The 27,914-nt window shown below is 57.9% G+C and overlaps 1 protein-coding gene across 1 annotated transcript in view; it reads left to right on the top strand.

Moving 5' to 3' along the window:
* Positions 1-27,914, top strand: part of SBF1 (SET binding factor 1) — a 49,728-nt gene extending 21,814 nt beyond the window's left edge. The window contains 40 exon segments of the mRNA XM_087935476.1: positions 1,575-1,712; positions 1,878-2,009; positions 4,602-4,712; positions 6,032-6,137; positions 6,313-6,445; positions 6,597-6,705; positions 8,067-8,180; positions 11,503-11,580; positions 11,802-11,915; positions 12,264-12,363; positions 12,366-12,391; positions 12,529-12,627; positions 13,013-13,217; positions 14,147-14,259; positions 14,649-14,798; positions 14,884-14,952; positions 15,063-15,221; positions 15,314-15,558; positions 15,638-15,810; positions 15,903-15,976; positions 16,083-16,278; positions 16,928-17,064; positions 17,190-17,365; positions 17,741-17,883; positions 17,979-18,186; positions 19,718-19,914; positions 19,999-20,139; positions 20,625-20,717; positions 21,373-21,542; positions 21,696-21,872; positions 23,818-23,919; positions 24,005-24,190; positions 24,284-24,410; positions 24,487-24,617; positions 24,728-24,961; positions 25,829-25,939; positions 26,025-26,242; positions 26,344-26,431; positions 26,514-26,645; positions 26,754-27,914. Coding sequence (XP_087791602.1) covers positions 1,575-1,712; positions 1,878-2,009; positions 4,602-4,712; positions 6,032-6,137; positions 6,313-6,445; positions 6,597-6,705; positions 8,067-8,180; positions 11,503-11,580; positions 11,802-11,915; positions 12,264-12,363; positions 12,366-12,391; positions 12,529-12,627; positions 13,013-13,217; positions 14,147-14,259; positions 14,649-14,798; positions 14,884-14,952; positions 15,063-15,221; positions 15,314-15,558; positions 15,638-15,810; positions 15,903-15,976; positions 16,083-16,278; positions 16,928-17,064; positions 17,190-17,365; positions 17,741-17,883; positions 17,979-18,186; positions 19,718-19,914; positions 19,999-20,139; positions 20,625-20,717; positions 21,373-21,542; positions 21,696-21,872; positions 23,818-23,919; positions 24,005-24,190; positions 24,284-24,410; positions 24,487-24,617; positions 24,728-24,961; positions 25,829-25,939; positions 26,025-26,242; positions 26,344-26,431; positions 26,514-26,645; positions 26,754-26,852 — 5,514 coding nt within the window. The 3' untranslated portion in view covers positions 26,853-27,914.

Raw genomic sequence — 27,914 nt, 5'->3', positions numbered from 1 at the left:
GTAGGCAATACAGTATCAACAGAAGCCGATCTAGTCGCTAAACACCTTCACAGCAGTGCTAAGCATAGGGTTCAAATCAGAAAGAATATAAAGCTATATAAAGTGACATCAACCCAGCCAGGCTTCATTGACTTCATGTCTGGGCAGACCACCGAGTTTCCCATGACTTTCTGGAAGGCCAGCATCTTCCGGCCCATCTTCTCTCTGACCCTCTAGCCAGGTATTCTAGAGGACAGGTGTTTCCTGGGTCCCGCAAAATGTCATTTTTAAAAAATCGATGGGATCCATAGCATACACCGCTGCTGCCAGGTCCAATAGGGCAGGTAGAGACTCCTGGAGAAGGACGGTCACTCAAGTTAAGGGCCCATTCCTCCTTCCTTCCAGGTCAGATCTTTCTTTAACAAACTTTCACCCCCTCCTTCTTGTCCTGCCCTCAGGTGCTTTGAGAAATAAGTCAGTCCCCTCTTCTCTGTGGCTGCCCCTCCAGGCTCCAGGAGAGCCCCCAGATAGCCTACCATTTCTGTCTGAGGAAGTGCAACTCCACCCCAAACTAAAGAGGGAGCATCTCCAGAACCGGGGGTGGGGTGGGGGGAGGGAGAGAGACTGTAAAATCTCCCATTCTGTCCTGTTCTGCTTAAGGTGAACCTTGTTCCTCCTCACCCAGACCGCTGCAGACATCAGGACATGGCTTAGTCAGCCCAAGAGAGAGATAGGCAACAAGGTGAACCTATTGGGCCTGAGGAAGTGGACTGGGCCCTCGGGACTGCGAGTTGGCTGCCTGCCCCTCCTGGCTAACTCTTAACTGCCATGTATGTGCAGGTGTTGTTCCTTCGCCTCCTAAGAAGGCCTTGGTTCCCCCCACCCCTTCCAGGACAGCGCTGGATCCACCATATTGGGCAATTTCCATCCAGTGCCTTGACTACCCCCCCCCCCCCCACCCCCTTTATGAACAGGTGGGCCCCTTTTAGGATTCAGGCTTGGGCATAGGATGGAAACGAGATTGTTTGTACCTTTAGATGGTTTCTGGCAAGAGTGGGCTGAGGGTTATAGCAATCGGAATGGCACTTAGACCTCTATACTGTGCAAAGTGCTTTATCGCATTCTCTGGGTGGTTTACAGTGTCTGCATTATTTGCCCCCAACAATCTGGGTCCTCCTTTTACCGACCTCGGAAGGATAGAAGGCTGAGTCAACCTTGAGCCCCGTCAGGACTGAACTGCAAGCTGTGGGCAGAGTTTTCCTGCAATCCTCTATTCTAGCTACTGCACCATCATGGCTCCCTTCTCGGCCTGCTTGACCTTTCAGAGGCCTTTGGCACCGTCAGCCACGGTCTCCTTCTGGACTAGCTCTACAGATTGGGCTGCACTCCCCTCTTTGGGGTCAATGCCAATCAGTGACGGTTGGCAGGGAGAGGCCCCATGCTCAAGGCTTTCCTTGCCAAAGGCAGGACCCCCCCCTCTCTCTCTGTGGTCAGGCGGGAGGCCCCAGGGCCCCGGGGAAGGAGGGGTCCTGGCTCCCCTTGGCTTTCAGAGGCAGGACTGGGGCCTGTCCTAATGATGAGGTCTCCTCCTGCAGTTTTGCCAGCCAAGCGGATGGCAGCTTTTCGGGGAGAGAAACCCTCCCACGTTCTTCATTGCTGTCCTGACTGACATCAACTCGGAGCGCCATTACTGTGCCTGCTTCACCTTTTGGGAGGCCATTGAAAGCATCCAGGTAAAGAGGCGCCTTCCATCTTGAGCCCTGTCTGGGGCCAGGGCCCCCACCAAATATGGAATTGCGCAAGGGGGATCCCACTCCCTCCACCCTGTGCCAGTCCCTGGCGGGCAGTTCATCCCGGCCAGCAGATTTAGGTGACCGCTCCTTTGCCCCCCCCCCCAGCAGCTGCAGAACCGCTGGAGGAAGGAAGAAGCGGAGGAGCTGGAGGTGACTGCCTTTGTCCATCCCTCGCAGCTCTTTGCCCCAAAGAGTTTGGTGCTTGTCTCTCGGCTGGACCACACCGAGGTTTTCCGGGTAAGTCTTGCTGGGCGGTTTGGTAAACCAGTGTCTGCCTAGGGTGGGTTACCATAAACCACGGTTTACCGTCTGTTAGCTCTCAGCTGTCTGGGCTCTCCCTTCTTATCGTTTGGGTTGGATTGTTAAGCGTACAGAAAGTTCAGCTTGTCCAGAACTAGGAGAGGCGTACAAGGCATTCACAAGGCTATAAAGCATTCCGAAATGCCGGCTGGCACCACAGAGTCAGGCTGTAGAACTCTTTTTTTCAGAATCCCAGTGGGAAGAAGCCGTGTGTGTGTGTGTGTGTCTGTCCGTCTGTCCTCTTCAGCCCCAGCTTCGATGCCGGAGTCCACCTGAGAATGAAGCCATCAATGGCTGTTCAGGCTCTGCCTTCCTCTGCCTTTGGAGAACTGGGTCTTTTTAAAGTGCATCTCTCTCCTTCAACGGGTGTGGATAATAACGGAGGTTTTCCTGGTTAAGATGCTGGTTCTATGACAGCCTTGGGGGAGCCACTCGCACAGCTGATTTTGCAGGTGGCCAGCCGGATCCTGCACTGAGCAGGGAATTCGAGGACTTGTGGAGTCCTTCCCAATTCTGCGTCTAGTCACGGGATTTGAGATGCACGTTTCAGCCTGAACCCCCAGGGATCTGGCCCTAAGAGTGGTGGTACCCCCTTTGAGAAGGAAAGACCCTTTTTCAGGGCTTTCCTTGGATCCGTAACTCCAAGATCTTATCCTTAAGATCCCACAACCGACACTGTAGTAAGAAGTAGAAGATTATCTGTTTTAGTTTAAGATAAAACAAACATCAAATCTGGTTCTCCTTGGTCCCTCCAGGGCAAGAGCGTAACCAGCCGCCGCCAGGTCTTAATCTGTGTAGGACCCCCTTTCCCCCCCCCTCCCTAACAGCCCCTCCTGAGGCTTGTGAGACGGCATTTGCATTAAAGGCTTCGTCCTGCCTGAGACGCTGTGCACATGCTAAAAGCCCAGCCTGACAGGAAGTGCTTAGCTCTAAGCCAAAGTAGCCCCAGCCTTCAGTCCAACAGGCCTCCCCGGGTAATTAGGCTGAGGCTAAAAACCTGTCAACAGTGGAGGAGCTCCAAAGCACTGCTCTGTTTGTCCCCCAAGACACGCTGCAAAGAGTGATTTAAAAAGACACGCCGGGTCTCACAGCGTTGGTTTTCTGTTTCTGCCCAGTATGTGACTCTTGCTGCCCTCTGGCCAGCTTGGGGAAGGGCAGGAATCGAGTGGGGAGACCAGGCAGCCCTGGAGGAATGGGGCCAGGAGAGACGCCAGCTGAATGAGGTTGACAGACTAGTCCCCCATTGGGTTAAACATCTTTTTATTTATTTCATGGTTTTTATTTTCGTCTGAAAAAATAAGCATAAACCCAAGTAAAGTCTTTCTTCATTAACATGTAGGAACAAATCAGTTTTTAATTTTCCTTTGAATGGTATATAGAGGTGATGTAATTGGGAAAAAAAACAGAAAAATGGACTATGCAATCATTTACTAAAAAAACCCAAACATGTAGGTAGTTCTCACTTAGTGACCACAACTGGGGCTAGAAATTCCTTTGCTAAGTGAGACATCATGTACTGCAAGTTGCAATTTCACTGCTGGAAAAAGAGGAACCACTGCAGTATGCTGCCCCCAACTCCCAGGCCTTGAGACCGTTCAGAATTATTATGCTGACCTATGATAAATGCTCCTTTGATTTAGAGTGTGGTGTCAAAGGTTGCACAGGGATACAGCCACACCGTGTAGGCCTCTGGGTGCCTGGCCTCCTCCTCCTCCTCCTCCTTGTTGAGGTAATTCCCCGTTAGGAGAACGAGCGCATACAGGGAGACGTATTTGAGAGAAGTGTTTGAATAATACACACACAGAACATAGATACACTGTACAGTAAATGTAGGTTTTTATTTCCAGAAAGGTTTAAGCAAAGTTCAAAACAGGCAGTCCAAAGTCATTCACAGGTAAATCAGTCAGTTTTTCAATCCAGGGATAATCCAATAACAAATTCCAGTGTCAAAAACAGTTCAGTATCAGACTTACATCAAATCTAGGAATAGCAGTCAATTAGAAGGAACGGCAATATTCTCCAACAGAAGGAAAACAGAGATACTAACTCAGACACACTCTCTCTTCTGAGACTAAGACTAAAACAACCCAGATTTCTGGCTCCATCTTATGGCTGTTTGAGTAACCACACCCAATTGCAGTTTTCATTTTCTTAAAGATAACAGTTTTAAAATGTTTATCCTGGTTTATATATTTCTAACCCAAATACCTGTTAGGTGACTTATATTCCTAACACCACCACTCCTCCCCGCCCCCCCCCAGTTGTTCAGATATCCTCCTGAAGCTGAGGGACATGCTGCCGCCATAAGCCTCGGCTGAATGGGATGGGTGGAAGCTGCTGAGGGGCAGGCTCCTGCCTTCCTTTGGGCCCTTTCTCGGAGCCCTTTGCAAAGTGAAAGCTGCCCTGGGAGAGCACACGCTGCTGCTGCTGCTGCTGCTGAGCTCAGTCTCCCAGCGGGGCGGCCCAGGCCTCTGACGGGTGCCTTTTGCTGAGAATCCCCCCACCCCCGTTCTCCTTTGCCCCCCACAGAACTGCCTGGGGCTGATCTACACCATCTACGTGGACGGACTGAGCACCTCTCTAGAGACCGTGGTTGGGAATCTCCTGACGTGCACCATCCCCATTACGGGGGGCTCCCAGGTGAGTTCCGCATCTTCCCCACACGGTTGACCCTCCAGTGACCGAGTCTTTGGGGCAGAGGAGGGGGCTGCAGGCAGGGAGGGCCTTCCCCACACGTCCCTTCTCTTCTCTTGGTCGACGTTGCTATGGCTCTGAAAGGCTGATGCATAGCAGCACGCAGAGTTTCTCCAGGCCAGGCGCCGAGGAAAGCCCCGGGAGCAATGGAGGGTGGGAGGGGGTGGGGCTGGGATGGCTGGCTGGCTGGTTTCCTTCCTGCAGGGGAGTTTTTCGCTCTTTCACAGCCTTTGGGGCATTTTGAGGGACTAACTGTCTATTGTTTATTAACTCACCGGTTTTATTTATTTTTTATTTGCCAAAAATAACACAGCAGCTATATCCCAGTTAGTTTACTTGTTTATTTATTTGATTCCTTTAGCCACCCATCTTAAAAGTGGCTGTGGTTTGCTTGGGAGGGCTCCAGGGGGCTAGAGAAGGGCAGCGGTGGGCGTCTGTGTGCCACAAGTGGCAGGCGGAGCTCCCTGGGGGCAAGGCTGCTCGGGCGGCCTTCCCCTACCTTCTGCGTCCCCCCACTTTCTCGGTAGGCAGGCCTCCAGCAGTGCTGTGGGAGTAAGGGTCTGGATGCTCTTCTGGGGGCTGTCACAGTTAGTGTGCTCTTCCTGCTCTCTCCCCCTCCCCCCTGCTTTGTGCAGCTGCCTTGTGGCCCTCTGCTCTCTGTGTGTGTGTGTGCGTGTGTGTGCGTGTGTGCGTGCGTGCGCACTGCCTCTTTGTTGCTTGGCCATCAGTCTGTGCTGTGCTGTGTTTCTAACTGATTGTGCCGTTTCTGTCTGTCTCTATCTCAGCCTGACCTGGATGACGAAGCAGCGGTATGCACGACTTTTCTCTCCTCCTCGGGGCGCCTTCTTCCCCAAAAGGAGGCCTGGGGGGGCTCCAGAGGCCCGGGGGGGCCAGAAGCAGCTCCCTGGCCCCTTTGGCGTGTGCTAGGGAGAGAGAGGATGTGTGAGGCTGGGGGAAGGCAGGCAGGGTGCTCAGCTAGAAACTGAGCCGGACTGGACCTTCTGCTGCAGGGCCCAGGAGGGGCCCTTGAGCATCCCCGGGGCCTGGACTCCTCCTTCAGGGGCAGATCGTGCAGGCCCCTTCCCAGCCACGGGACCGTGGCTTTGCATCGGATGGGGCGAGACGTGAGAACTTCTCTGGAGTCCTGCCAGGTTGTCTTTCAGGCTTCAGCCGCTCCTGTGACAGGAGGAAGGGCCAAGAGCTGGTTTCCCACCTGTCCAGCCTTTGACCCCGGGGCCTTGTCCTTCTCTCCCCCCTTGCTGCAGAGGACGATTTCCCTCGGGGCGGGCGACAGGCAGGTGATCCAGACGCCCATCAGCGATTCCCTCCCTGTCAGCAACTGCAGCGTGGCTCTCCTCTTCCGGCAGCTAGGTGAGGCCGCTCGGGGGGGGGCGGGGCGGCTCCATTCTTGGCCCTTGGAGAGCTGCCCCCAGGGCCCAGAACCCTCCAGGCTGTTGGGTCCTGGGAGGGTCCTCCTGTTGGCAGCTGCGTCCAAGCGCAGGAGGGTCCCGTGGCAGGCCTCAGAGACAGCCCGCTCTTCCTCCAGGAATTACCAACGTCCTGATTCTCTTCTGCGCGGCCCTGACTGAGCACAAGATCCTCTTCCTCTCCAGCAGCTACCAGAGGCTGACCGATGCCTGTCGCGCCCTGCTCGCCCTCCTCTTCCCCCTGAAGTACAGGTCAGTCCAGAGAGGCTCAGGCGGCTGGAGCTCGTCCGCCCTAGCGGCACTGCCCTCTGCCCGAGCTGCCGCCTCTGCGGCCCTTGGACTAAGTGGGTGCCAAGGAGCCCTTCCCTGAAGAGGGTCTGCCTTGTGGGTTTCTCGCTTGCAGCTTCACGTACGTGCCCATCCTGCCCGCTCAGCTGCTGGAGGTGCTCAGCACCCCCACCCCCTTCATCATCGGGGTCAGCTCCATGTTCCAGTCCGAGACCCAAGAGTTGGTGAGTGGAGCGCCCACCCGGGCATCGGGAAGCACGGCCGACCCAGGCTTTGGGAGGGGCTGGGTTTTCCCCTTTGCCCTGTTCCTCCTTTCTCTCCCCTCCTGAGCTGCCGCCCTCCGGGGAGCAGGGCTAGGGGTCGGGAAAGGGCCCTTCCTTCCTCGCTGGATACCCCTTTTGCCAGAGCTGAACAAGGGGTCCATATGACCAGCCCTTGGAACTCCGGCTAGTCACGGGACCCCTCCAGTCATCGGGTCACAACTCCAGCGCTCGGCAGATCCCCTGCCTGCCCGCCTGCCACCTACTTGTCCGCCTCCAGCCCCCTGTAGCTTCCTGCTGGCTTCTCTCCGTTGACTTCACTTGTTGAAGCCAGAAGGAAGTTGCAAGCTGTGGTCACGTGAGGTCCTTGCTTAAAGGCCCACAGGGTTTGCTTAACGACAGCAACAGAAGAGAGTTACTGAAACCTGTCACAAGAATGCACTACAAGGTGCAAGACTCTCTAGCCTAGATTAAAGATTGGGGTGAATACGCAGGCTGGGATAAGAACCTGAAAGTAGCCTTGTTGGGTTAAGCCAAAGCCCATCATGATCCAGCCCTCGGCTTCCCTCAGGGGCCAACCGGATGCCTCCGTGGTGCTAATGAGAAGGCGCTTGGCTGCCCCTTTCCCTTCCCCCGCAGGGGGGTCTCTGGAGGGAGGGAGGGAGGGCACCCCCAGCCGAAGGTGACATGGAAACCTCCCTGAAGTCATCCAGTTCCCCCTCGAAAGCCCCAAATTATTAATCTTCACCCTGTCCTGAGGAAGCAAGTGCAGGGTGAAGAGGTGTTGTTCTCTCCCCCCCCGCCCCCTCCCCTGCTTGTGCCCTGAACCTCCTTCCGGTCAGCTCCACGGAGGCCCTTGTCCTGAGGACGTAACAGGGAGGAAACTTTCTCCATGCGGGGGGTGGGGGTGGGGGGAGGAATTGACATCCAGGGCTCAGCCCTCCAGGGAGACCCGGTGGAGGGGCCAGCCAGCAAGTGGGCAGAAAATTCATAGCAGATGAAAGGCAACCTTTCCTCACAAAACGTGGCCTCTCGGAACATGGTGGCATTGGTGCCTGACTGGGCCGTGAAAGGAAGGCCGATTCAGTGGCCAAATTGCCCTGGCTGCACTTGACCTTGAGCGCCATGGGTGCCAGCAGCAGAGCTAGCCGTCCTCTGGGCTTAACCCCACAAGAGCCAGTTAGGCCCCCTGGGATCGCCTTTGGGGCTCCTGCCTTCCTGCCCCCTCCCGGGAAGGCGTTCCAGGTCCACTTGTAGGGGAGCTTTGAGTCAGTCGGGCCCGGGGGAGGCTGTGGACGTTGAGAGGCCTGCGTTGCTCTTCCCAGCTGGACGTGATCATCGCAGATCTCGAAGGAGGGACGGTCACCATCCCGGAGTGCATCCACATCTCTTTGCTGCCTGAGCCTCTCCTCCACCAGACACGCGAAGCCCTCTCGATGGTGAGTGTTGCCTGGAGAACCCTGTCCGAGTGGGAGGAGGGCCACGAGTAGTACTTCATTGGCATTGCACCTCATACAACGAAATTCAATGCTGTCTTCAGTGTACATTATTATACGTAAGAAAACCATCAAAAATAAAACAAAAGCACATACATCCTTCACATTCTGTGCAGTTGAATTGAAATCCCCTGATATCCCAGTAATATCAAAATTAAGAGCAAAAATGGGCGGGGCCCAACATAGATGGGGGGGACACCAAAGGCGCCGCCGTGCCCGGTGCTTTGTTCTTGGGGTGGCTGGTGCCCCGAACATGCTGGAGCTTTTATCGTATCCCCGGAAGCCATTTTTGCAGGAGGCAGCTGGTGGTACTAAGGGGAACATCCCTTGTTCTCCGCGTAATACCGGTTGGAGGACGGGTTGCAACTGCTCACTTTCAGAAAAGGCTTGGAGTTGTATCACTGGGGTCGGGGGCTCGGGTGTTTTTCTCCTCTTGGAGAGCTGTAGGGTGGTTTTTAATTCTGTTTATTTCCTTGTTCGGGGAACATTTCTAAATTTTCAAGGTATTTCTGCTCAGCTTTCTTACATAAATTGCTGGACATATAAGGTGGTCATAAATTCTTTTTAAAAATTGTCACCAAGTTGATTAAAACAAAATTAAAGTAAAGCATTAAAGCAAAGAAATGGAATATTTGTTTAAGTTATTTCTCCCCATACCTTTCTGAAAGAGTTGAGAAAATTCTTGCCTCCAGATTAATAGGTTGTTTCCAACGAAGCAAACTTGAAACAAATGTTTTAGTCTGGTAAAACCAAACAGAACAAAATTGTGCCTACCTACATAACGTTTATACCCATCATACTATTCACTTCGATACAGTCATCAAAAATAATAAAAACGTATGATAAACAAAGAAAAGGAAATACAGGTAACATCTCTCCATACCTTTCCTTCCTTGCCAACCATCTTTGTTGCAATTAAAGTCAGAAATGTCCTTATTATCTTTTGTTTTGTCATTTTTCCCCTTTTTCGGGATCTCCTCAATTCCATCCAACCACAACTTTTGAGATTCTCAACCAATTCTTTGTTTTCCTGTGGTTTTTTGCAATTTAATCCTCATTTTTTTCTCTTGGTGTTAGCAAACCACCCTGGCATGCTGTCCATTCCCTTCAGTTCCTTCTTGGCACCTCTTTTCTGGGTCGGGAAATAGCATTGACTTGTGAACGGGTGGGATGAGTACCCCCAGCCCCTGGCTTGCAAGCGAGTCCCTCGACTCAAGATTCTCTTTCTCTCTAATTTTTCTTTCTCTCTGTTTCTTTCTCTCTATTCTCTCTCTGTTCTTTTCTCTTTCTCTAATCCAAACTGTCAATTTTGTCATCTCGGCCAGCTCCATCAACTTCACCATTCATTCTTTCATTGCAAGTAACGTCAGATCTCTCCACCGCTATGCATACTGAAATCATGCTGCTGTTATTTTACATCTATAAAATAGACAGGATCCAAGGAGCCGACTATATAGAGAGGCCTTAGAGACAGTCCAGCACAGAGTGGCTGGGTATAATTTTCAGGCAGGAAGAGCAAATCCTGGATGGCACAGCCAGAGAGCTGGCCTCGTGTGCAGGAACATCTGCCCAGAATGTGTGCATGGAATAAGACCCCCTGCAGCACCTGCGCCCTTCTGGCATCCAGTCCGGGCCCTGCTGGCTGCCCTGCTGGGGGGCTCCCTGTGCTGGAGGGGACCGTTGAGGGAGAGACTAAAGCCCACCCCTGCACCACTCATCTTCATCTCTAGAATTGCCTGTCTCCACTAATGTCGAATTATCCATCAAATCAAAGAAAAAATGTTCTGTATAATAGTGGAGAAATCATTTCATTCTAACCTACATTTCAATCCCATGTAATTCAACTTTCGGCCCAATAAATTTGCCAAATTCATTGCTCAATACAAGTTCTGGTTTTAATTGGGGATTAACCTGTAAAACCACTCAGTTTATTCATTTTTCAGTCATGCTGAAATAAATTCTTCCCAAAATTTTGCAAATCAAGTATTTTACACCTTTCTTCCTTATAAGAACCTCATGTAAGCGAATTATGCCCTTAATTTTTTTTAAAGTGAAACTTTTCTTTTCTTTTCTGAGGAGCGCGCTTGCTCCATTTATGCTCCACGCTCCAGAAGAAAGAAAAATGTCTTTGTATAATAAACATACTTCTGCCTACCCTGTGGCCCGGAAGTGAGAACATCGGGCGAAAGAAAAACGAAGATAGTAAAATACTTTCCTTAAATCTCAGGGTACCTGAGGGAGGCAGTGGGTGACCCCCAGCCAGGAAAGAGTAACATCCGAGGGGTGGGGCTCCAGCCTGAGGAAACTCTAATCCCCCCAAATGAAGGCAGGAAAAGTGAGCGGACAGGAAGACGAGGCGGGTTGAGCCGATGCGAAAGGCTGGGAATTTAAGGAACCGAAGGCAAGGAGTGCATGAAGGATGGTGCAGTGAAAGCGAAGGCGGTTTGCCAGAGGAAGGAAGGTGTGAACAGGGTGGGTAGAAGCCACCTCCGAGTTCACTTCCTTCCTCCCTCCCCTCCCCTCCCCTTTTTGGTTGGCTGACCGCTCCTTGCTCCTTCTCTCTGCTCCCCGTAACCCAAAAGGGAGTCGTGTGTGATGAGTATCTCTGTTCTTACCTCTCCTGGCTTAATCAGACATTTCTGAAGTTGCCCATTCTGTCTGAGGAACTCTGTTTTTACTTGTCTGCTTACCTGCCTGTCGATCTCTTTTATGTGCCTGACCCATTCACAGAGGGGACTCTGGGTGGCATAGAAGAATCGACGTAGACAAAGCCTAGAATCACTAGTGCCAGCGGGATCTTGTGCCGTCTCAGGAAACTGCACTGAAATTGCGTCGCTTTTAGCCTCTTTTTTATTAACTGCACAAAAAGTGGACAAGGACAGCTTTTAAGCCACAGGACGGGGAGAGCTGAAAGGACACCTCGCCTGGTGTCCAGTGCGGTTGGGTTGGGGACCGACAGAGGGACGGAACCTGGAAGGGCTTTCTCCGAGACCGCGGCAGAGAGTAAGGGAGGTGATCTCAGTGGAAATAGGCAAAAACTGCTACCTTGGCAGAAAGGCGCTTTTTTCCCAAGGTCCAGAGAAACCAGATGACATTTGGGAGGCGGGTCAGGCAGGCCTCTCCCCGATTTCACTGGATTGTAAGAAGGGGGAGAGGTGCAGCACAATCAGATGTGTAAGTTGCATTTGCGTTACAAGTGGTGGCCCCGGAGAGGGGGCAGTGGAGACACCCCCCTTTGAACGAATCCCTGACTTTGTCTGAGCAGGTCTTGGACCCAGAGCTGGAGATGGCAGATCTGGCCTTCCCGCCCTCCACCATCTCTGCTTCCTCCCTCAAGATGCAGGTAAATGAGAGAGAGAGAGAGAGAGAGAGAGAGAGAGCGTGTGGCGGAAAAGCCGACTTGCTTGGCTTTGGGCTTCTCCGTCCCGAGTCTTCCTTGGGCTGCAGGGATGCTCAACGCACAGCTCTGCCAAAGGGCTGCGGGGTGCAGGGGCCTCTCAGGGCCATGGCCGATGCCCCTTCCCCTTTGCCCCTGACCTTCTCCCTCACCCCCCCTGGCTGCAGGATAAGGAGATCCGGGCAGTCTTCCTCCGCCTGTTCGCCCAGTTGCTGCAGGGCTACCGCTGGTGCCTGCACATCATCCGTATTCACCCGGAGCCGGTCATCCGCTTCCACAAGGTAGGTAGGCTGTGGAGGAGAGTGGCCAGAGGGCAAATTCTCTCTAGTCCACCCAAGGTAGAAAGCTTGCTCAGGGCGGCCTTCAGCAGAGACGTGTCCCAGGCGTCCAATACTTAGGAGCGGCTGGTGGAGCTCCGAGTCGAGGTCCCGGGATTTTAGGCCCAGCGAGGTGGGGGAAGGTTTCTTTCGTCCGGAGCGGAGGTTCCCTCGTCCAGAGCCGGGACGGGTCCCTTGGCCAGCTGGGGCAGTGGGTGCTGCGGTCCCTTTCTCAGGAGAGGGCTGCTTTGGGGGCCTCCCTCTGGCCTTCCCCCTCAGCCCAGGCCCCCTTCTCCCTCCCGCTTGCTGCAGGCCGCCTTCCTCGGGCAGAGGGGGCTGGTGGAGGACGAGTTCCTGCCCAAGGTGCTGGAGGGCATGGCCTTTGCGGGATTTGTGACCGAGAGGGGGCCCCCTTCCGGGAGACAGACTTGTTCGATGAGGTGAGAGGCTTGGGGGGCGGGGGAGGAGTCTGAGGTGCCCCCCCCCCCGCCCCCACCCCCGATGCTCCAGCTGAACAGTGAGCATGTGCGCATTAAGAGTGCTGAAATAAAACCTTCCTTCCTTTCCTCTTTCCTAGCTGGTGGCCAGTGAAGCCAAGTGGGTGCAGGCCGATGAAGGAAGCAAGGCAAAGGTTCTGCGCCACGTCAAGGAACTGGCAGAGCAGCTGTACAAAAACGTATGCCGACCTAGCCCTGGGTGGAAGGAAGTGTGCCTGCCATGCAGTCCGGTGCCCTCCGTGGCATCTTTGCCCACCCCGCAGCATCTCCTGATTTTGTTCCCACTTTGAGGATTGGGCAGGGGATGCAGTCCCCCCCCCCCCCTCACCCCCGCATAGGTGTGCTTGGCTGGGATTCCCCTCCCTCCCCCCACCCCACCCCGGTCACACGCACACACGTACTCCGAATCAGCGGGTTGCTTTTGGGCATCCAGCCGTACTTCCCTGGTTTTGCTCAGGCGAGTCTTGTCAGGCGGATTGTCCCGTAAACCCCGGGCGTCTGCCTGGTTCTGTGGGGAGCAGGCGAGACGCCGACCTCTCTCTGCCGCCGCCTCTCTTGGTCCAGGAGAACCCTTACCCAGCAGTGACGATGCACAAGGTGCAGAAGCCCATGGAGGGCTGCCACCTGCGCCTGCACCAGAGGCCGTTCCCCCATTTGGACGAAGGGACCATCCAGTGGATTGTTGACCAGGCCACAGCCAAACAGCAGACAGCGCCTCCTTTGGTGAAGGCGGAGAAGAAAGCCATGGTGCCATCTGGGCCGCCCCTGGGTACGTGGGTGCCAGTGGCCGGTGCCGAGAGGGCGGCAGCCCCCGGTGTGGCGCGGTCCCTTGGTGAATCCAGGGGGGCTCGGTGGTTGGAGCAAGGCCTCCGGGCTGAGCCTATGAGCGGCTGGGAGGCGTTTGGAGAAAGGCGTAATGATGGGAGAGGCCCTGGGGAGAACCAGGCAGGGCCTTCCGGCTGCTCCCTCACCCCAGCCTCTCTCTCTCTCTCTCTCTCTCTCTGGGGCAGTGGAGGAAAGCAGGCATATGTCTGACACACATGCATGGAGGACTAAAAGGGCCAGCCTGAGTCAGAGATGGCCCAGTTCCGAAAGGGATGGCCAGCCTCCTCTCCCGCAGGCAGGGTGGGCTCCAGAGGGCCCCGGCCTTCCCTTGGGACAACTCCTGCCGGGTTTAATAAGACAGGAGCCCCAAGGCAGGACCTGGCAAGGACCTTCTCGCCTCGTGGGTCATGCCGTGGTCACTGAGTCCCCGGTGGCCAGGCCCCTGTCTCAGGAGATGCGGTGCCGCCCCCCGGATGAGGGCCACTCCTCGCTTGTCTGGATGTGGGGAGGGCAACTTCACTGGATGGCCCTTTATTCCTCTCTCACGGGCGGCTTCCCTTTCCCTGCCTCCAGTCTGCGCTCCGGAGCCTCCGTGTCCCGCAGCTGCTCTGCCCTCCCGCCTGCATCTTTGCCGGCTCCTCGGTCTCCTTGTTGAGGCCCGGCACAAAGGAGGCGGCGGAGCTTGAAGAGCAGCTCAGAGGGGGATTGCCAGGCAGGGAGGCTCTTGAAGGCCCCCGCTGGTCTGGGTGAGGCGAGGAGGCTGCTGGCTCTTCCCCTTCTCCCACGTCTGACCCAGGCGGCCCCATGGAGGCGGCGGGTGGGGGGGGCCTTTCCCGGGACTCCAAACCAGAGCCTGGCTTCTCTTCCTCCCAGGGACCCTCGTGGAGCGGAACGGGCTGCTGCTGGCCAACAGTGCCCGTCGGCTGGAGGTGGTCAGGAACTGCATCTCCTTCGTCTTTGAGAGCAAGATGCTGGAAGCCAAAAAAGTGAGAGCTGGGGCAGGGCTGGGGGTTTCCAACGGAAGCCTGTAATTTTAGAGGGCATTTTGCACTGAACGCTTCCATTGTAGACATTTTTTAAAAAGGGGGGGGGGGGCTGTCCCCTGTAAAACAGAAGCTTGAAACGTGAGTTGCGGGGTGTGTTTCCTCTGGACCTGTGGAGGAGAGCAGGACAGAACCCCCAGAATACAATATTGCCGGGTGGGGGAGGGGGAGGAGAATTGGCTGCAAAGACACCCCCCCCCCGCCCCCCCCCAAACAGCAGAGCCTCCTTCCCCGCTGGCCTCAGGCTTCCCCAGAGCAGGACAGGCTGGGAGGGAGATGCCGGGCCCCTGCTGAGCACTGCTATTCCCCCCTGCCCCCCGTTGGCCTTGCAGCTCCTGCCAGCGGTGCTCCGAGCCATGAAGAGCCGGGCTGCTCGCCACTGCCTCACCCAGGAGCTGAACCTGCACGTGCAGCAGAACAGGGCCATGCTGGACCACCAGCAGTTTGACTTCATTGTCCGGATGATGAACTGCTGCTTACAGGTGCGGCTGCAGGCCTGGGGACCCCCTCCCCCCCCCCTCCCGGCTTCCTCGGGGCTGAGCTGCAGCAGGGCTGTTCTCTCCACAGGACTGCAACGCTGCGGATGAGCACGGGGTCGCTGCCGCACTTCTGCCCTTGGTCACCGCCTTTTGCCGCGTAAGTAGCCGGGCCGGCAGCGGTGGGATTGCCGTGGCCGAGGAGGAAGGGAGTCAGCTGTCCTCCGCTCAAGGCTCCCCTCCCTCTTCTTTTCTTTTGCCGTCCTCCAGAAACTCAGCCCAGGAATCACCCAGTTTGCTTACAGCTGTGTGCAGGAGCACCTGGTGTGGACCAACCTTCAGTTCTGGGAAGCCATGTTCTACAGCGACGTGCAGAACCACATCCGTGCGCTCTACGTGGAGAGTAACGAGGAGGACTGTGCTGAGAAGGTAGGGCTGAGCTCGGAAGGAGCAGGGAGGGAGCGGCTGTGGTTGGCAGCCACCTCCCGGCTCATCAACTAGCCCGATTCCCTGGTTCCCAGGTGGCCGAGGAGGAGTCGGCTCTCGATATCGCTGCCGTGCAGTGCCGCCTTTGGCCCACCATGAGCCGGGAGAAGCAGCAGGAGCTCATTCAGAAGGAAGAGAGCACCGTCTTCAGCCAGGCCATTCACTATGCCAACCGCATGAGCTACCTCCTGCTGCCTCTGGATACCAGCAAGAACAGGCTCCTGCGGGGCGCCGGGCTGGGAGACGCCGAGAGCATCAGCAATAGCTTAATCACCAGCAGGTAGCGTCCCGCTGAGCCAGGCGGGAGGGCAGGTTGGAGCGGGAAGCGGTTGTGCTCAGGGGCCCCTCTCCCTTCTCAGCATCGCTGGCAGTGTGGCGGACAGCTATGACACCGAAAGCGGCTTCGAGGATGCCGAAAGCTCCGACGTGGCCAACTACGTGGTACGGTTCATCAACCGCTTTGTGGACAAGGTCTGCACAGAGAGCGGCGTCACCAACGAGCACCTCAAGGGGCTGCATGTCATGATCCCAGGCAGGTGCCCCCTGAGCTGAGAGGGGTCGGGAGGGGACGGTGGTGGTGGCCTGGAGGGGGGCCCTCATCGCCTGCTCTCCTGCAACCTCCAAACATTGTCCAGATGCACATCGAGACCCTGGATGCCGTGCACCGGGAGAGCAAGAGGCTTCCCCCAATACAGAAGGTGAGAGCTCAAGCCTGGGCCCCTTATGGGGAGGGAGCTGCCCGCAGGAGTTCCTGCGGGCTCCTCGGTCTGCTGGCTAGAGGTGAGCAGGCTTTGCTTCCCGCAGCCCAAGCTCCTCCAGCCCAACCTGCTGCTTGGAGAGGAGAGCGTGATGGGCGGTCTGCGCGTTTACCTGGTGCCCGACGGCAGGGAAGAAGGCGCTGGAGGCAGCCTCGGGGGGCCTCCTCTGCTCCCGGCCGAAGGAGCGGTCTTCCTTACCACCTACCGCATCATCTTCAAGGGCACACCCACGGACCCGCTAGGTGAGGGGGCACCAGAGGGATGCAGGCTTCTGGGAGGGCGTGCCAGAGAGCAGGAGAAAGGTCCCCGCATCCTGAGGACAGGTCATCCTAAGGGCCAGGCCCCACGGGGGTCCTTGGAAGAGCCCGAGCCCAACCATCTGCTTAGATTCAGGGGGGGTGGGGGAGTTTTTCAGGAAGAGACAAGCCTGACCTGGCACAGCTGGTGTCTCTCCCTCCCTCCCTCCTTCCCTATTCCCCCTCTCCCCTTCTTTACCTCCCTCTCCCTCCCTCTCTCCCTCCCTCCTTCCCTATCTCCCCACTCCCCTTCTTTCCCTCCCTCTCCCTCCCTCTCTCCCCTCCCTCCCTTCCTCTCTCCCTTCCCTCTCTCTCTCTCCCTTCCTCTCTCTCTCCCTCCCTCACTCTCTCCCTCCCCTCCCTCACTCCTGCTCCCTTTCTCCCTCCCCTCTCCCCTCCCTCTCTCTCTCTCTTCCCTCCCCCCTCCCCTCCCTCCTTTCTCTTTACCTCCCCTCCCTCCCTCTTCCCTCCCTCCCCCTCTCTCTCCTCCCGTCCCAGTGCCGCCTGGCTGACTTCGGCCCCTGGGCTGTGAGGGAAGGCTCCTGCCTGGGTCTCGCTGGTCTGACCTCTTTCTCTCCCACCCCCGCCCCCCCAGTGGGAGAGCAGGTGGTCGTCCGCTCCTTCCCCATCGCCTCTCTGACCAAAGAGGAGAAGATTACAGCCCAGACTCACTTGGATCCGTTCATCCAGGAGGGCTGCGCTCAGCTCCAGCTGCGCTCCTGTACATTCCAGGTGAGTGTGCCCGTCGGGCAGTGCCGCGCCCCTTGGGGATCCTTGACCCCTCCCCACCGCCCCCCTCGCCAGTGTGGAGAGAAGCCGGGGGGCGGAGCCTCAGCCTGCCTCGGTCTGCCCTCCAGGTGCTGCACATCGTCTTTGATGAGGAAGTGGCCTCCGAGAGCACAGAGACCTTCCGGAAGCATCTCAGCAAGTTGCGCTACCCGCAGCACGTCTCCGACACCTTTGCCTTCACGGTGGGACAGACCAGAAAGCCCGCTCTGCCTCCCAAAGCCAAGGACAAAAACCCCTCACTCAGGTGGGGGAGGGTCTCTTGGGTCGGGGATAGGGGGGCAGCGGGCAGCCCCTGCTTTTTCTCTCGCCTCTGGGTGGGTGACTTTGCGTGGCTCTGAGCAAGGCTGGCGTGAGCAGCCGAGGCTCCTGGGGGAAGCCCCAGTGGCCCCCCGTGAGGGAGACCGGAAGGCCGGGGGTGGGGTGGGGAGATGTCCGGGCTCCCAGCCCCTCGGCTGATGGGCCTCTCTCCAAGCAGATGCTCCACAGTCCAGCAGGAGGAGGAGGAGGGGTGTGTGTGTGTGTGTGCGTGTCTCTCTCTCTCTCTTCTTGATGGGCCTTTGGAGGAGGAGCTGCCTGGGGTTCACAGGGGAGGGGCCTCCTCTCCCGCCTGCTCTTTTAGGACCATCTCCAAGAACCTGGTCAAAAATGCTAAGAAAACCATCGGCCGCCAGTACGTCACTCGCAAGAAGTACAACCCGCCTCCTTGGGAGCAGCGGGGCAGCCAGCAGCCGTTCCCTGAGGACAACGAGGACGAGATCTTGGGTAGGGTGGCTGCCCCCTTCCCACACGCCCCCACCCCCCACCCGGGGGCTGGGCCGGCTCCTGCCCTCCCCCTGACGCACCTTTGTCTCCCGCAGTGTCTGAAGAAATGGAGAGGAGCACCTTGACCCCCTCAGCCGCCATCAGGCCCTCTGACAAGATGACCATGAGCCACCTGGTGGAGCGCGCTTGTTGCCGAGACTACCAGCGCCTGGGCCTGGGCACCCTGAGCAACAGCCTGACCCGCTCCAAGAACGAGCCTTTCCGCATCTCCACCGTCAACCGGATGTATGCCATCTGCAGGAGGTGGGCCTGGGGCGGCCTTGGCCGGCTTCTCCCCCCCTTCTTGGTCAGAGCAGAGGAGGGAGAGAAGCACGCCAGGAGGGAGGGAGTGCCCTCCCCCCCTCAGCCGCTGCTGCCCTGGGAGCTTTGGAAAGAAAGCCAAGGGGAACCCCAGCCAGGAAGCCATGCTGGGTACCAGGGAAGGAGCCAGCCTGGGGCTCTGGGGACACCTAGGTTACGCATTCCTGGGGTGGGGCTGAATCCTTGGCATTGGAGCAGGTTGGGCTCCCGACCGAAGCTCCCTCCTTTCTGCGGCCTGGCCAGCAGACTCTCACCCCCTCCCCACCGCCCTCATCTTCTTTTCTGCACGGATCCCTCTACGGATCCCTCCACAGGCCCAGGATGTGCCATTTCGGTCTATCACCCCCGTGCTTCTCTGTCTGAAGGTTCAGCGGCTTCCTTTATCACTCAATTGAGTTTTTCAAGTTTGAGATTCCTTCCAAACAGGGCTAGAACATTAAAGAAATTAACAAAACTGTGTGTTACGAATTACCAATTTCACAAGAAATGAGAAATGTTTATTTTAAGTAATAATTATACAATAACATTAAACAAACATTCATTCATTATTAACCAACTACTAATAGTTGGATTGAAACCAGTGTTCTCACTTAACAACCATTATGCTCAATGACTGTTAGAAGGGAGTTACAACCACTGCCTGAAGTTACGACCGTTGTAGCGCCCCTGCGGTCACATGATCAGAACATGCTGCTTGTCGGTGCGCCTGTCCTTGGGACTTGACACTGCAAGCCCCCCCTCCCCGTCTCCCCTTCCTCTCGGCCACCCTAAGCAGCGCCATTCAGCGGAGGCCTTGGCTCCACCCTGCTGCCGCTCCGAAAGGCTGCCCCACCCCAGGGCCCCGGGGGGAGGGCCTGGTTGCTCCCTGGAGCCTTCCTGTTCTTGAAGCAGGTTCAGGGGCGGCTCTTCTGCGCCCTCCGCAGAGCCTCTCCGAGGGCCATGGGAAAAGACACCCCACCCTCTCACGGTTTTCAGGGCCACGCGAGAGCAGGCCCCACTTGTGCAACCTCCAGGGGGCCCGGATGCTTTGCGAGAGCACAACCCATTCTGACACAGCCTCTGATAATCACACAAAAGCACACCACCCCGTCCTCGCACGGTTTGCAGAGGCTCCGGAGGACACAGAACACACCATTCCTGTGTGGCCTTCACAGCCTCCGAAAATCATGTGAGAACGGGGTGTCCTTTCATGAACGCCTCCTGTCGGTTAGTGGGGAAAGCTGGCATGTCCCCCAGAATATTGTGGCATGCCACCTTCGATGCCCATGTCATAGATTCGGCCCGATTGTCCCAGGCCCCAGGGTGGGCCTGCCTGGGCGGAAATGCTTGATGTGGCCAAAGCTGGTAGGTCTGAGAAGCCCGGGAGAAGGCGCTTCCGCTCCAGGCGGTTTGCATCTGGGGTCCCCCTGGAGGCACATCCGTCTCCTGCCCGCCTTGTCGTGCTGGGGTTCCAGGCTCTGCTTTGCCTCCACAGCTACCCAGGACTGCTGATCATCCCGCAGGGCATCCAGGACAACACGGTTCAGCGGATCTCGCGCTGCTACCGGCAGAACCGCTTCCCGGTGGTCTGCTGGCGGAACTCGCGCACCAAAGCGGTGCTGCTGCGGTCGGGCGGCTTGCACGGGAAGGGCGTGGTGGGTCTCTTTAAGTCCCAGAATGTTCCTGCCACAGGTACCTCCAGGGCGGGTCTCCTCGTGGTGCCCTCCTCCTGCCCTCCCCTCCCCTGAGGTCCTCCCCTCCTGCCTCTTTTTCCAGGACCCTCCCAGGCGGACTCGACCAGTCTGGAGCAAGAGAAGTACCTGCAAGCCATCATCCACTCCATGCCCCATTATGCGGACGCCGGTGGGCGCAACACACTCAGTGGCGGCTTCAGCTCTGCCCACGTGAGCCACTCAGGTGAGTGCCTTGCGCTGGAGGCTGGTCCAAGGGAGGCCGGCCGGCTGCTCTTCTTGCACCTTTGTGGCCACTTCAAGGAGCCACTCTGGGTGCGCAGCTGACGTAGCCCCGTGAGGCCGAGGAAGGAAGCCTCGGCCAGGTGAGTCACGTGTCGCTGGGGGTGTCTCCATCACGTTCGCTAGCAGGTCCCCCCCCCCATTTCATTGCTCCGCACAACCCCCCCTCATTTCTCGTTTGTCTGACTGGTGTTGGCACCACCTGGAATGGCTGGCCTGTGGCAACTGGGACCTTGCCCTCACCCACCCCACTGCCTGCCCAGAAGGGGTCCAGCAGCAGCAGCAGCTGCCGGGGTGGGTGGGTGGGGCTTAGCCAGGTGGGAAGGGTTTTCTGCCCTCGGGCGGGACCTAAGGCAGGAGGAGGAGGGGGAGGGAAAGGCTGCCCCCCTGAGCCCTGGTGGGAATGTCCGCCTTCTCTTGGCGCTACAGATTCATCTGAGAAGCGGCAGCCCAAGCTGGCGTCTCTGATGAAGCAGGTGATGGGCGGGAGAGATGAAGGGTCCGTCACTGGGAGCCGCGGAGGTGAGAAGTGGGCAGCAGCCTCTGCCGCCACCCCTGGCTCGCTCCTCAGTCGCTGGCTGGTGAAGGGGTGGCTTTGGGGCGATTGGAGGCTTCCTTGCAAAAGCAGGGGAGGGGGGCGAGGGGGGATCCCAGATTGGCCTACAGCTCTCCCAGGCATTTGTCATTCATTTCGTTTGCTCCTCCCTCAAGTCGTTTGTCCCCCCGCCCCTTGCCCCCCCCGAGAGCGAGCCGTCTCCCCCCCCACCTCGCCTCCCCCTGCTGAGATGCCTCTCCATCCCCTCTCAGCCCTAGGTCACAGAACTAGGGTAATTACCTTCTCCAGCCCCAAGAGTGCCTCCTCAAGGAAACCCGACTCCCCCGAGGTACTGTATGGCCACCGAGCTCGCTTGCGTGGCCCTCACGCGTGGCTAACTCATGCCGCCCCCACAGCTCCGCCCCCCAGCCGGGCAGGCCTCCTCCTCCTCCTCCTCCTCCTCCTCCCCTCTGTCTCTGCACTAACTGTCCTGCACCCTCCCTGCATGCTCTGTACCTCTCCCCGTGCGTTGGGGCCCCTCTTAGGAAAGGCTCCCCTGCCCCGCATCCTGCCCTGCCTTGTAAGGGCAGCCCGCTTCAGAGGGGCTGCATTTCCTGATGGGCTCCATCCTCCTCCTTCCAGGCAAGTGGGGCAGCATCCGAGCCAGCGGCCGCTTAAGCAGCTACGCCCTCAACATGGAGATCGGGTCCCGACTGGCTGGCAAAGAATTTGGAGCACAGCCCAATGGGTCTCCCTCGGAAGCAGGATTCCTCCGCCAGCTGTACATAATCGGAGACAAGTCCCAGTTGAGGGTACTCTGGGGCTGGGCTGGGCTGGGCCGGGCCAGGGGAGATTGTCACCTTCCCCCTCCCCCCCTCGGCCCCCACGAGGGCTGGAGGGCCGGAAGGGGCGGTGGTGCCGAGAGCTGCCTGGGGAAATGAAGAGCTGCTCTTTGTGCTCCCCAGGGAATAAAGCCAGATCCTCTGCAGCACTGGGAAATGGTGCCCATCGAGGTGTTCGACGCACGGCAGGTCAAGAGCAGCTTCAAGAAGCTGATGAAGGCCTGCATCCCCGGCAGCCCCTCCCCAGAGGCCTGCCCCACCTACCTGCGCTCCCTGGAGGAGTCAGAGTGGCTGGTGCAGGTCAGTGGCAGAGCACCTGGGTCCATCCTCCTCCTCCTCCCCCCCCCCGCACTGGCTTCCCTCTGGCCGCTCTTTCTGACCAGAAAGGCAGCCTGCACGAAGCACACACCCACACGCACACACGCACCCCCCCTTGCCTGCTGGAGGCTGTAAAGGCCGTGCCCTCTCTGTCCCCCCCAGGAGACCAAGGCAGCCCTCCTCACGCCTCAAAGGCCAGGCAGGCGGGAACGAGAGAGAAGCCGGCCAAGGCTCTGGCAGGCCACCAATGCAGGCAGCCCCCAGGACACGCGTGGCCCCTGCTTGCTTGCAGGATATTATTAGAACTTTCCTTTGTCTCAGGCATTGGGCTGCGTTACTACCCGGTTGAGATAGGGGCTTTGTTCTAATTATGGTTTAACAATATTTAAATATTTTGGGAGGTGGTTTGAAGGTTGAGATTCTTCTTTCCAGACATGGCCGGGGGTGGTGGTGGAAGTGGGGAGGGTTAACAGGAGGGTTTTGGGTTGTGACTTTCCTGGCTTGAGCCTCTCCCGACTGCCCCTCCTCCTCCTCATGCTACTGACCCGGCCGGAGGGGCAGCCTCCGGGAGCCGCCAGCTCAGCCTCTCCTGCCATGGTCCTGGCCATTGGGAACAGCACCCCCCGGGGATCAGGTGGGGCCCTGGGGGCTGCGGGCAGGGTGCACTGATCGTTGCTTGGATGATGCCCAGCTCTCAGGTGTTCGGTTTTTTACATTCTGTAATTCACCTTACTGTAAACCGCCTGGAGCCACGAGGGCATGAGGTGGGCAGCTGTATAAATCAGACAAACACGCCAAGGCCTGAAGAGAGGCCTCCTCGAAAACAAAGACTGGGCAGCGTGAAAGATGGGCTTGGGCTTGGGGTCCTGGTGGGGAGGGTGAGCAGCTGGAATCAGTCGGGTGGGCGCAGGGAATTATGGCGTGAATTATGAACGGGAGAACCAAGAGGAAAGGATGGTGGGAACCAGTGCCGGAGGAGGAGGAGGAGGAGGAGGGAGAAGCCGCGGGGCCTGAAGCGGGGCAGGGGGCAGGAGCGGCTGCTTCACCCCCATCCAGTGTGGAGGAAGGTTCTCCCAGGGTCGAGGGGAGGAGCGGAGGGAGAAATTCTGGATTACAGGAAGGAGCGTTATCACCTGCTCACCTACTGCAGACAGGCCTGGGGATGGGAGGGAGAAGGGAGGGTGAAAGGGGGCAGAGGAGCCCCTGTGCCCGCCAGCCCCTCCTCCAGGGCCTCGGCTGTCCTGAGCTTTGGGGATGGGGTGGCCCTTGCCGGGGGGAGAGCAGGGGCACTAGGGGAGAGGAGGCAGATCTCTCCGGCTCCAGTCATGGCCCTGGGATCAGAGCAGCCAGCAGAGAAGCCACTCCAGGAAGGGGCCGTCCCCTTCGCTTGGGTGTTGGAGCCCCCCGGGGAGAGGGGGTTAAGGGCCCCTTTTCTAGGACTCCCAAGGGAAACACAGCCATGGGGCTGAAATTGACCTGCCTGTGAGGGGCTTTTGGCTCTGTTCAGCTGCCAGATCAAGGGGGCCGATAATTGTCTCAAAGACTTGGGGGCGAGGGGGTGCACAAAGAGGCTGCTTGTGTGCCTGACCACCTCCGGTCAAAGGGGCTCTGGCAGGAGGTTGGGGTTTGAAGCAGTCCCAGGCTGGCTATCCCCTCCCCTTGGGCCAGGGCCGAGGGGGGAGGTCAGCAGCCAACCTGGGAGGGGAGCAGCTCAGGGGGAAGCAGCAAGCGGAGCAAGCCTCCTGCTGCTGCTGCTGCTGCTGCTGCTGCTGCTGGGGTCCCTGGGAGACCCTGCCGCTGAATTCACGGGGAGTCCTGCCTGGAAGCCTCAAGGAGGAAAAGGAGAGAAAAAGGGCCGGGAAAGAGAACCTCGGCAGCTGTTCAGCCTCCCTCCCTCCCTCCCCCTCCCTCCCTCCCTCTCTGGCAGATCCATAAGATCCTGCAGATCTCGGTGCTGGTGGTGGAACTGCTGGACACGGGCTCCTCGGTCTTGGTCAGCCTGGAGGAAGGCTGGGACATCACCACCCAGGTCAGTCAGCAGGCGTCCTCCCCCTCCTAGAAGCGGCCTGGCCTGGGCCCCCAGGCTCCCCTGACCCGCCTCTTTCCCCCCTCAGGTGGTCTCTCTCGTGCAGCTGCTCTCGGACCCCTATTACCGCACCATGGAAGGCTTCCGGCTCCTGGTGGAGAAGGAATGGCTGTCCTTTGGGCACCGCTTTGCCCATCGCGGGGCACAGACCCTGGCCAGCCAGGGCAACGGCTTTACGCCCATCTTCCTGCAGTTTCTGGACTGTGTCCATCAGGTGAGAGAGAGAGAGAGAGAGAGGCCTCGCTGGTCCTGCCATGCCTCCCTCAGCCTCCCCGTCCTCCTGATGACCTCCTGGGGTCTCTTGCAGATTCACACCCAGTTCCCCATGGAGTTTGAGTTCAGCCAGTACTACCTGAAGTTCCTCAGCTACCACTATGTGTCCAACCGCTTCCGCACCTTCCTCCTGGATTCTGACTACGAGCGCCTGGAGCTGGGTAAAGCGGGTGGGACCTGAGGGGCTGGCGGGAAGCTGCCCGGACTGGCCAGCTCTGAACTGGCTTCTCCTTCCAGGTCTCCTGTATGAAGAGAAAGGGGAGCGGAAGGGCCCCCAGCCCTACCGGTCCGTTTGGGACTACGTGGAGCGGCTGAACAAGAAGTCCCCCATCTTCTTCAACTACATGTATGCCCCCGAGGATGAGGAGGTGAGTAGTGCCACCCAGTGGGGGCCCTGGGCGAGGAGGGGGGAGTGTCGGGGAGTCGGGCTGGACGGTGCCTCAGCTGCTGCCTGCCTGCCTCCCTGCCTCGCGTTCAGGTCCTGCGTCCGTACAGCAACATTTCCAGCCTGAAGGTGTGGGACTACTACACCCACGAGGCTCTCGCGGAGGGGCCCTCCTATGACTGGGAGCTGGTGCAAGATCAGGGAGAGCTCGGGGACGAGGCTGGCCAGCAGGACACCAGCACCCCCCAAAGCCATCGCAAGATCGTTTGGCCCTGCTATGACAGCTGCCGCCGGGTGGAGCCAGACGCCATCTCTCGGCTGCTGGAGGTGAGGAGCTGTGCTGGGCCTGGGGGTGGGGGTGGGGTGGGTGGGTGGGGGTGGGGCTTGCAGAGGCACGGCCCTCAGTCGTCATCCTGGCAGCAGCCTTTGGACAGAGTCACATCATCCCGGTCCATTGGAGGAAGGCACTGAACTCTCCCAAGGGCTGGCCTCTCTCCACGGCCCCCTCCACAGCCCCCTCCCCGAGTGAGAGTGGCTGCTGTTCCGGTTACCAGGCAGGGCTTCCTGGGGAGGCCATTGTGGGGGCGGGGAGATTCCTGCATGCTCAAAATGAGAGGAGTTCATAGCAACTCAAAATACCCTCAAGTGGCCCCTGTGGCGAATGGCGCACCGGAGTGTCAAGCAGCCACCCCAAGCAAATGTACCTTCCACCTTCCAATTGGGGGGCTCAGAGCGCCCCCCCCTCCCGCTCTGCAAGCCTTGAAGCCAGGTTTCCTTTGCTGCTGCTCGAAGCGCGGAAGAAAGAAGGTTAAGGCTGCAACTAAGCGGACAACGTGGGCTGCCTTTCGGGTTCGCCATGAGATTTGGCAGCTGGTGGTTTCCATGCAGCTTTTCAAAGGAAAACATGCAATGTTCTTTTTTTCTTTTTCTTTCTGGATCAGAAAAGGAAAAATGAATTTGCTCAGTTGAAGATTTTCTACTCTGACTAAATTATTGAGATCCATTTTGATAGTTTCTTTAAAATTCAGCATATACTTCGAAGTTTGGAAATCCTTCATAAAAAAAAAACAAAAATTACTTTTACTTTCTCCGATTAGTTGCAAGCAGAAATGGGTGAAGGATTTGGGTTTTGGGACCCTCTGGTTCTAGGAGGGGGGACTTGACCAGCCCTGTCCACCCCCTTCCCGGTTCCAGGAGGTGCAGAACCTGGAGATGGAGCTGGGCCAGGTGCCGGAGCGCTGGAAGGAGATCTGGGACAAAGTGAAGGCTTTCCAGCAGTCGGAGGGCTCCGTGCTGGACAGTAAAGTACGGAGTCCGGCGGCGCACACGGGACGGAGGGGGGGAGGGGCTGCTTTTTGTCTTCCTTCCTCTGACCACCCGCCTCCCGCAGGCAGCGCCCAGTTCTCTCCTGATGGCATCCAGCCTGTCGCACCAGCGGCGCTCACTCGGCGTTTACCTGCAGGAGGCAGGCAGTGGCAGCTCCACCTTAAACCTCAGCCTGGACAGTGAAACCAGCAGCTCGTCCACCCCCTCGAGTGGGAAGCAAGGTGGCCGTAAGAGCACCGGCACGCTTTACAGCCAGTTCCAGACGGCCGAGAGCGAGAATCGGTGCGGATGGGTGGTTTGGGAGGGTCTGGGTGGGCACACGGTGGGATGGAGCCCGCCCGCTTCCTCTCCCTCCTCCTGACCAAGACGCTTTTCGTCCACAGTTCCTACGAGGGCTCCCTCTACAAGAAAGGGGCTTTCATGAAGCCCTGGAAGCTGCGCTGGTTTGTCCTGGATAAAACCAAGCATCAGGTAGGCGGAGATTGGCAGTGCTTTGCTGGCCGAGGGACCCTTTCCGCCTCAGCTCTGACCTCTGGCCCTCCCTCCCTCCCAGCTGCGATACTACGACAGCAACCTGGACACAGAGTGCAAAGGGATGATTGACCTGGCTGAGGTGGAGACCATCACACCAGGCACCCCCACCATGGGAGCCCCCAAGATGGTGGATGAAAAAGCTTTCTTCGATGTAAGTGACCCTTGGGGGTGGCCCAGTTGAGGGTCAGGCTGATAAGTGGCCGGCGTGGACTGCCCCCGTGCCCCTCATTCTCAGGACTGCGCTTCTCCTCCTTGGCAGGTCAAGACAATAAAGCGGGTTTACAATTTCTGCGCCCAGGACGTGCAGCTGGCCCAGCAGTGGATCGATCGTATCCAGAGCTGCTTGTCTGATGCCTGAGGTGCCACACCTGGCCTGGCACAGCACAGGACAGAAGGTGGTGGGGTGTGTTGCCCAGGTGGGAGACCCCCAACCTGGCTTGGCCACGTGCAGTTTGTGGGGAAGGGCGTGTCCAGCCTCTCCCACCTTGCGAAGAGGAGTCTGTCACGCGTCCGGCCTGGTGGATCCTTGGGAGGGACTGGTCCATCTTCCGCTCTTCACCAGAGGTTGGCAGAGCCAACGGACATCCATGCCCCAGAGCAACCACTCCAGAGCAACTCTGGCCGGCCGAGAACGGGCTCTGTTCTGTCGGGGAAGCTGGCTGAGGGTCTGGCTGTGGGGCAGAGGTGACAAGAGATTGCTGCAAAGCATGATAGCAATCCCTCCTGCCCCCCCCCGCCCCCCAAAGTCCTGATGATGTGAGGTTGGAAGAGAGAAAGAAGGGGAGGGGGGGGCACCTGCGCTCTTCCCCTTAATGCTGCTGCTGATGGACAGAATGGGCAGCTCCTGGTCAAAGGCTCAGTCAGGTGGTATGGAGACATTTGTTTGTGACACCCCCCCCCCCCCAGTTCTTACTTCCCAGCTCTCTCCCCCCCCTCCCCCCCAGCATCCTCAGGGCTAGCCCTGGAGTGCAGGGCGGCTAATGGCCTCCCCTGTCCCCCCTCCCGTTCCCTCCACACCGCCCCGCCCCCGAGAGCCCGTCCTAGCACCAGAGAGCAAATCATGTGACTCGGTCTCTGTTTTTGCACCACCGGCCCCCTCCGCTCTCCCCCCCAATCCCAGGCTGCAGCACCTTCCATTCCCTTCTCTTTTTGAACAGGGGACGGGAGAAGCCCAGACCCTCTCCACAGTATGGAGCCCCCTCCCCCTCCTACTTTTTTATTGGTACCATAAAGGCTGTGGCTGGTGTGAATTTGGGGTGGGGTGGGGGGTGTTGTAACTTCATGAGCAGTTGTAGATTATTGAAGTTTCTGTACATTGTGTCAAACCTAAAGAGTTCTTGTATTGTATTGTGCTTAGAGGAAAAATATATATGAAGAGAAAAAAAAACTAATGGAATTTAATAAAAAAAACCACACATCA

The sequence above is a fragment of the Pseudonaja textilis genome, chromosome 5 (genome assembly GCF_049901715.1).
Source record: "Pseudonaja textilis isolate UNSWEBS1 chromosome 5, rPseTex1.2, whole genome shotgun sequence".
In the NCBI taxonomy this organism is placed as follows: domain Eukaryota; kingdom Metazoa; phylum Chordata; class Lepidosauria; order Squamata; family Elapidae; genus Pseudonaja; species Pseudonaja textilis.
This window is presented reverse-complemented; position numbering and strand designations above follow the sequence as displayed.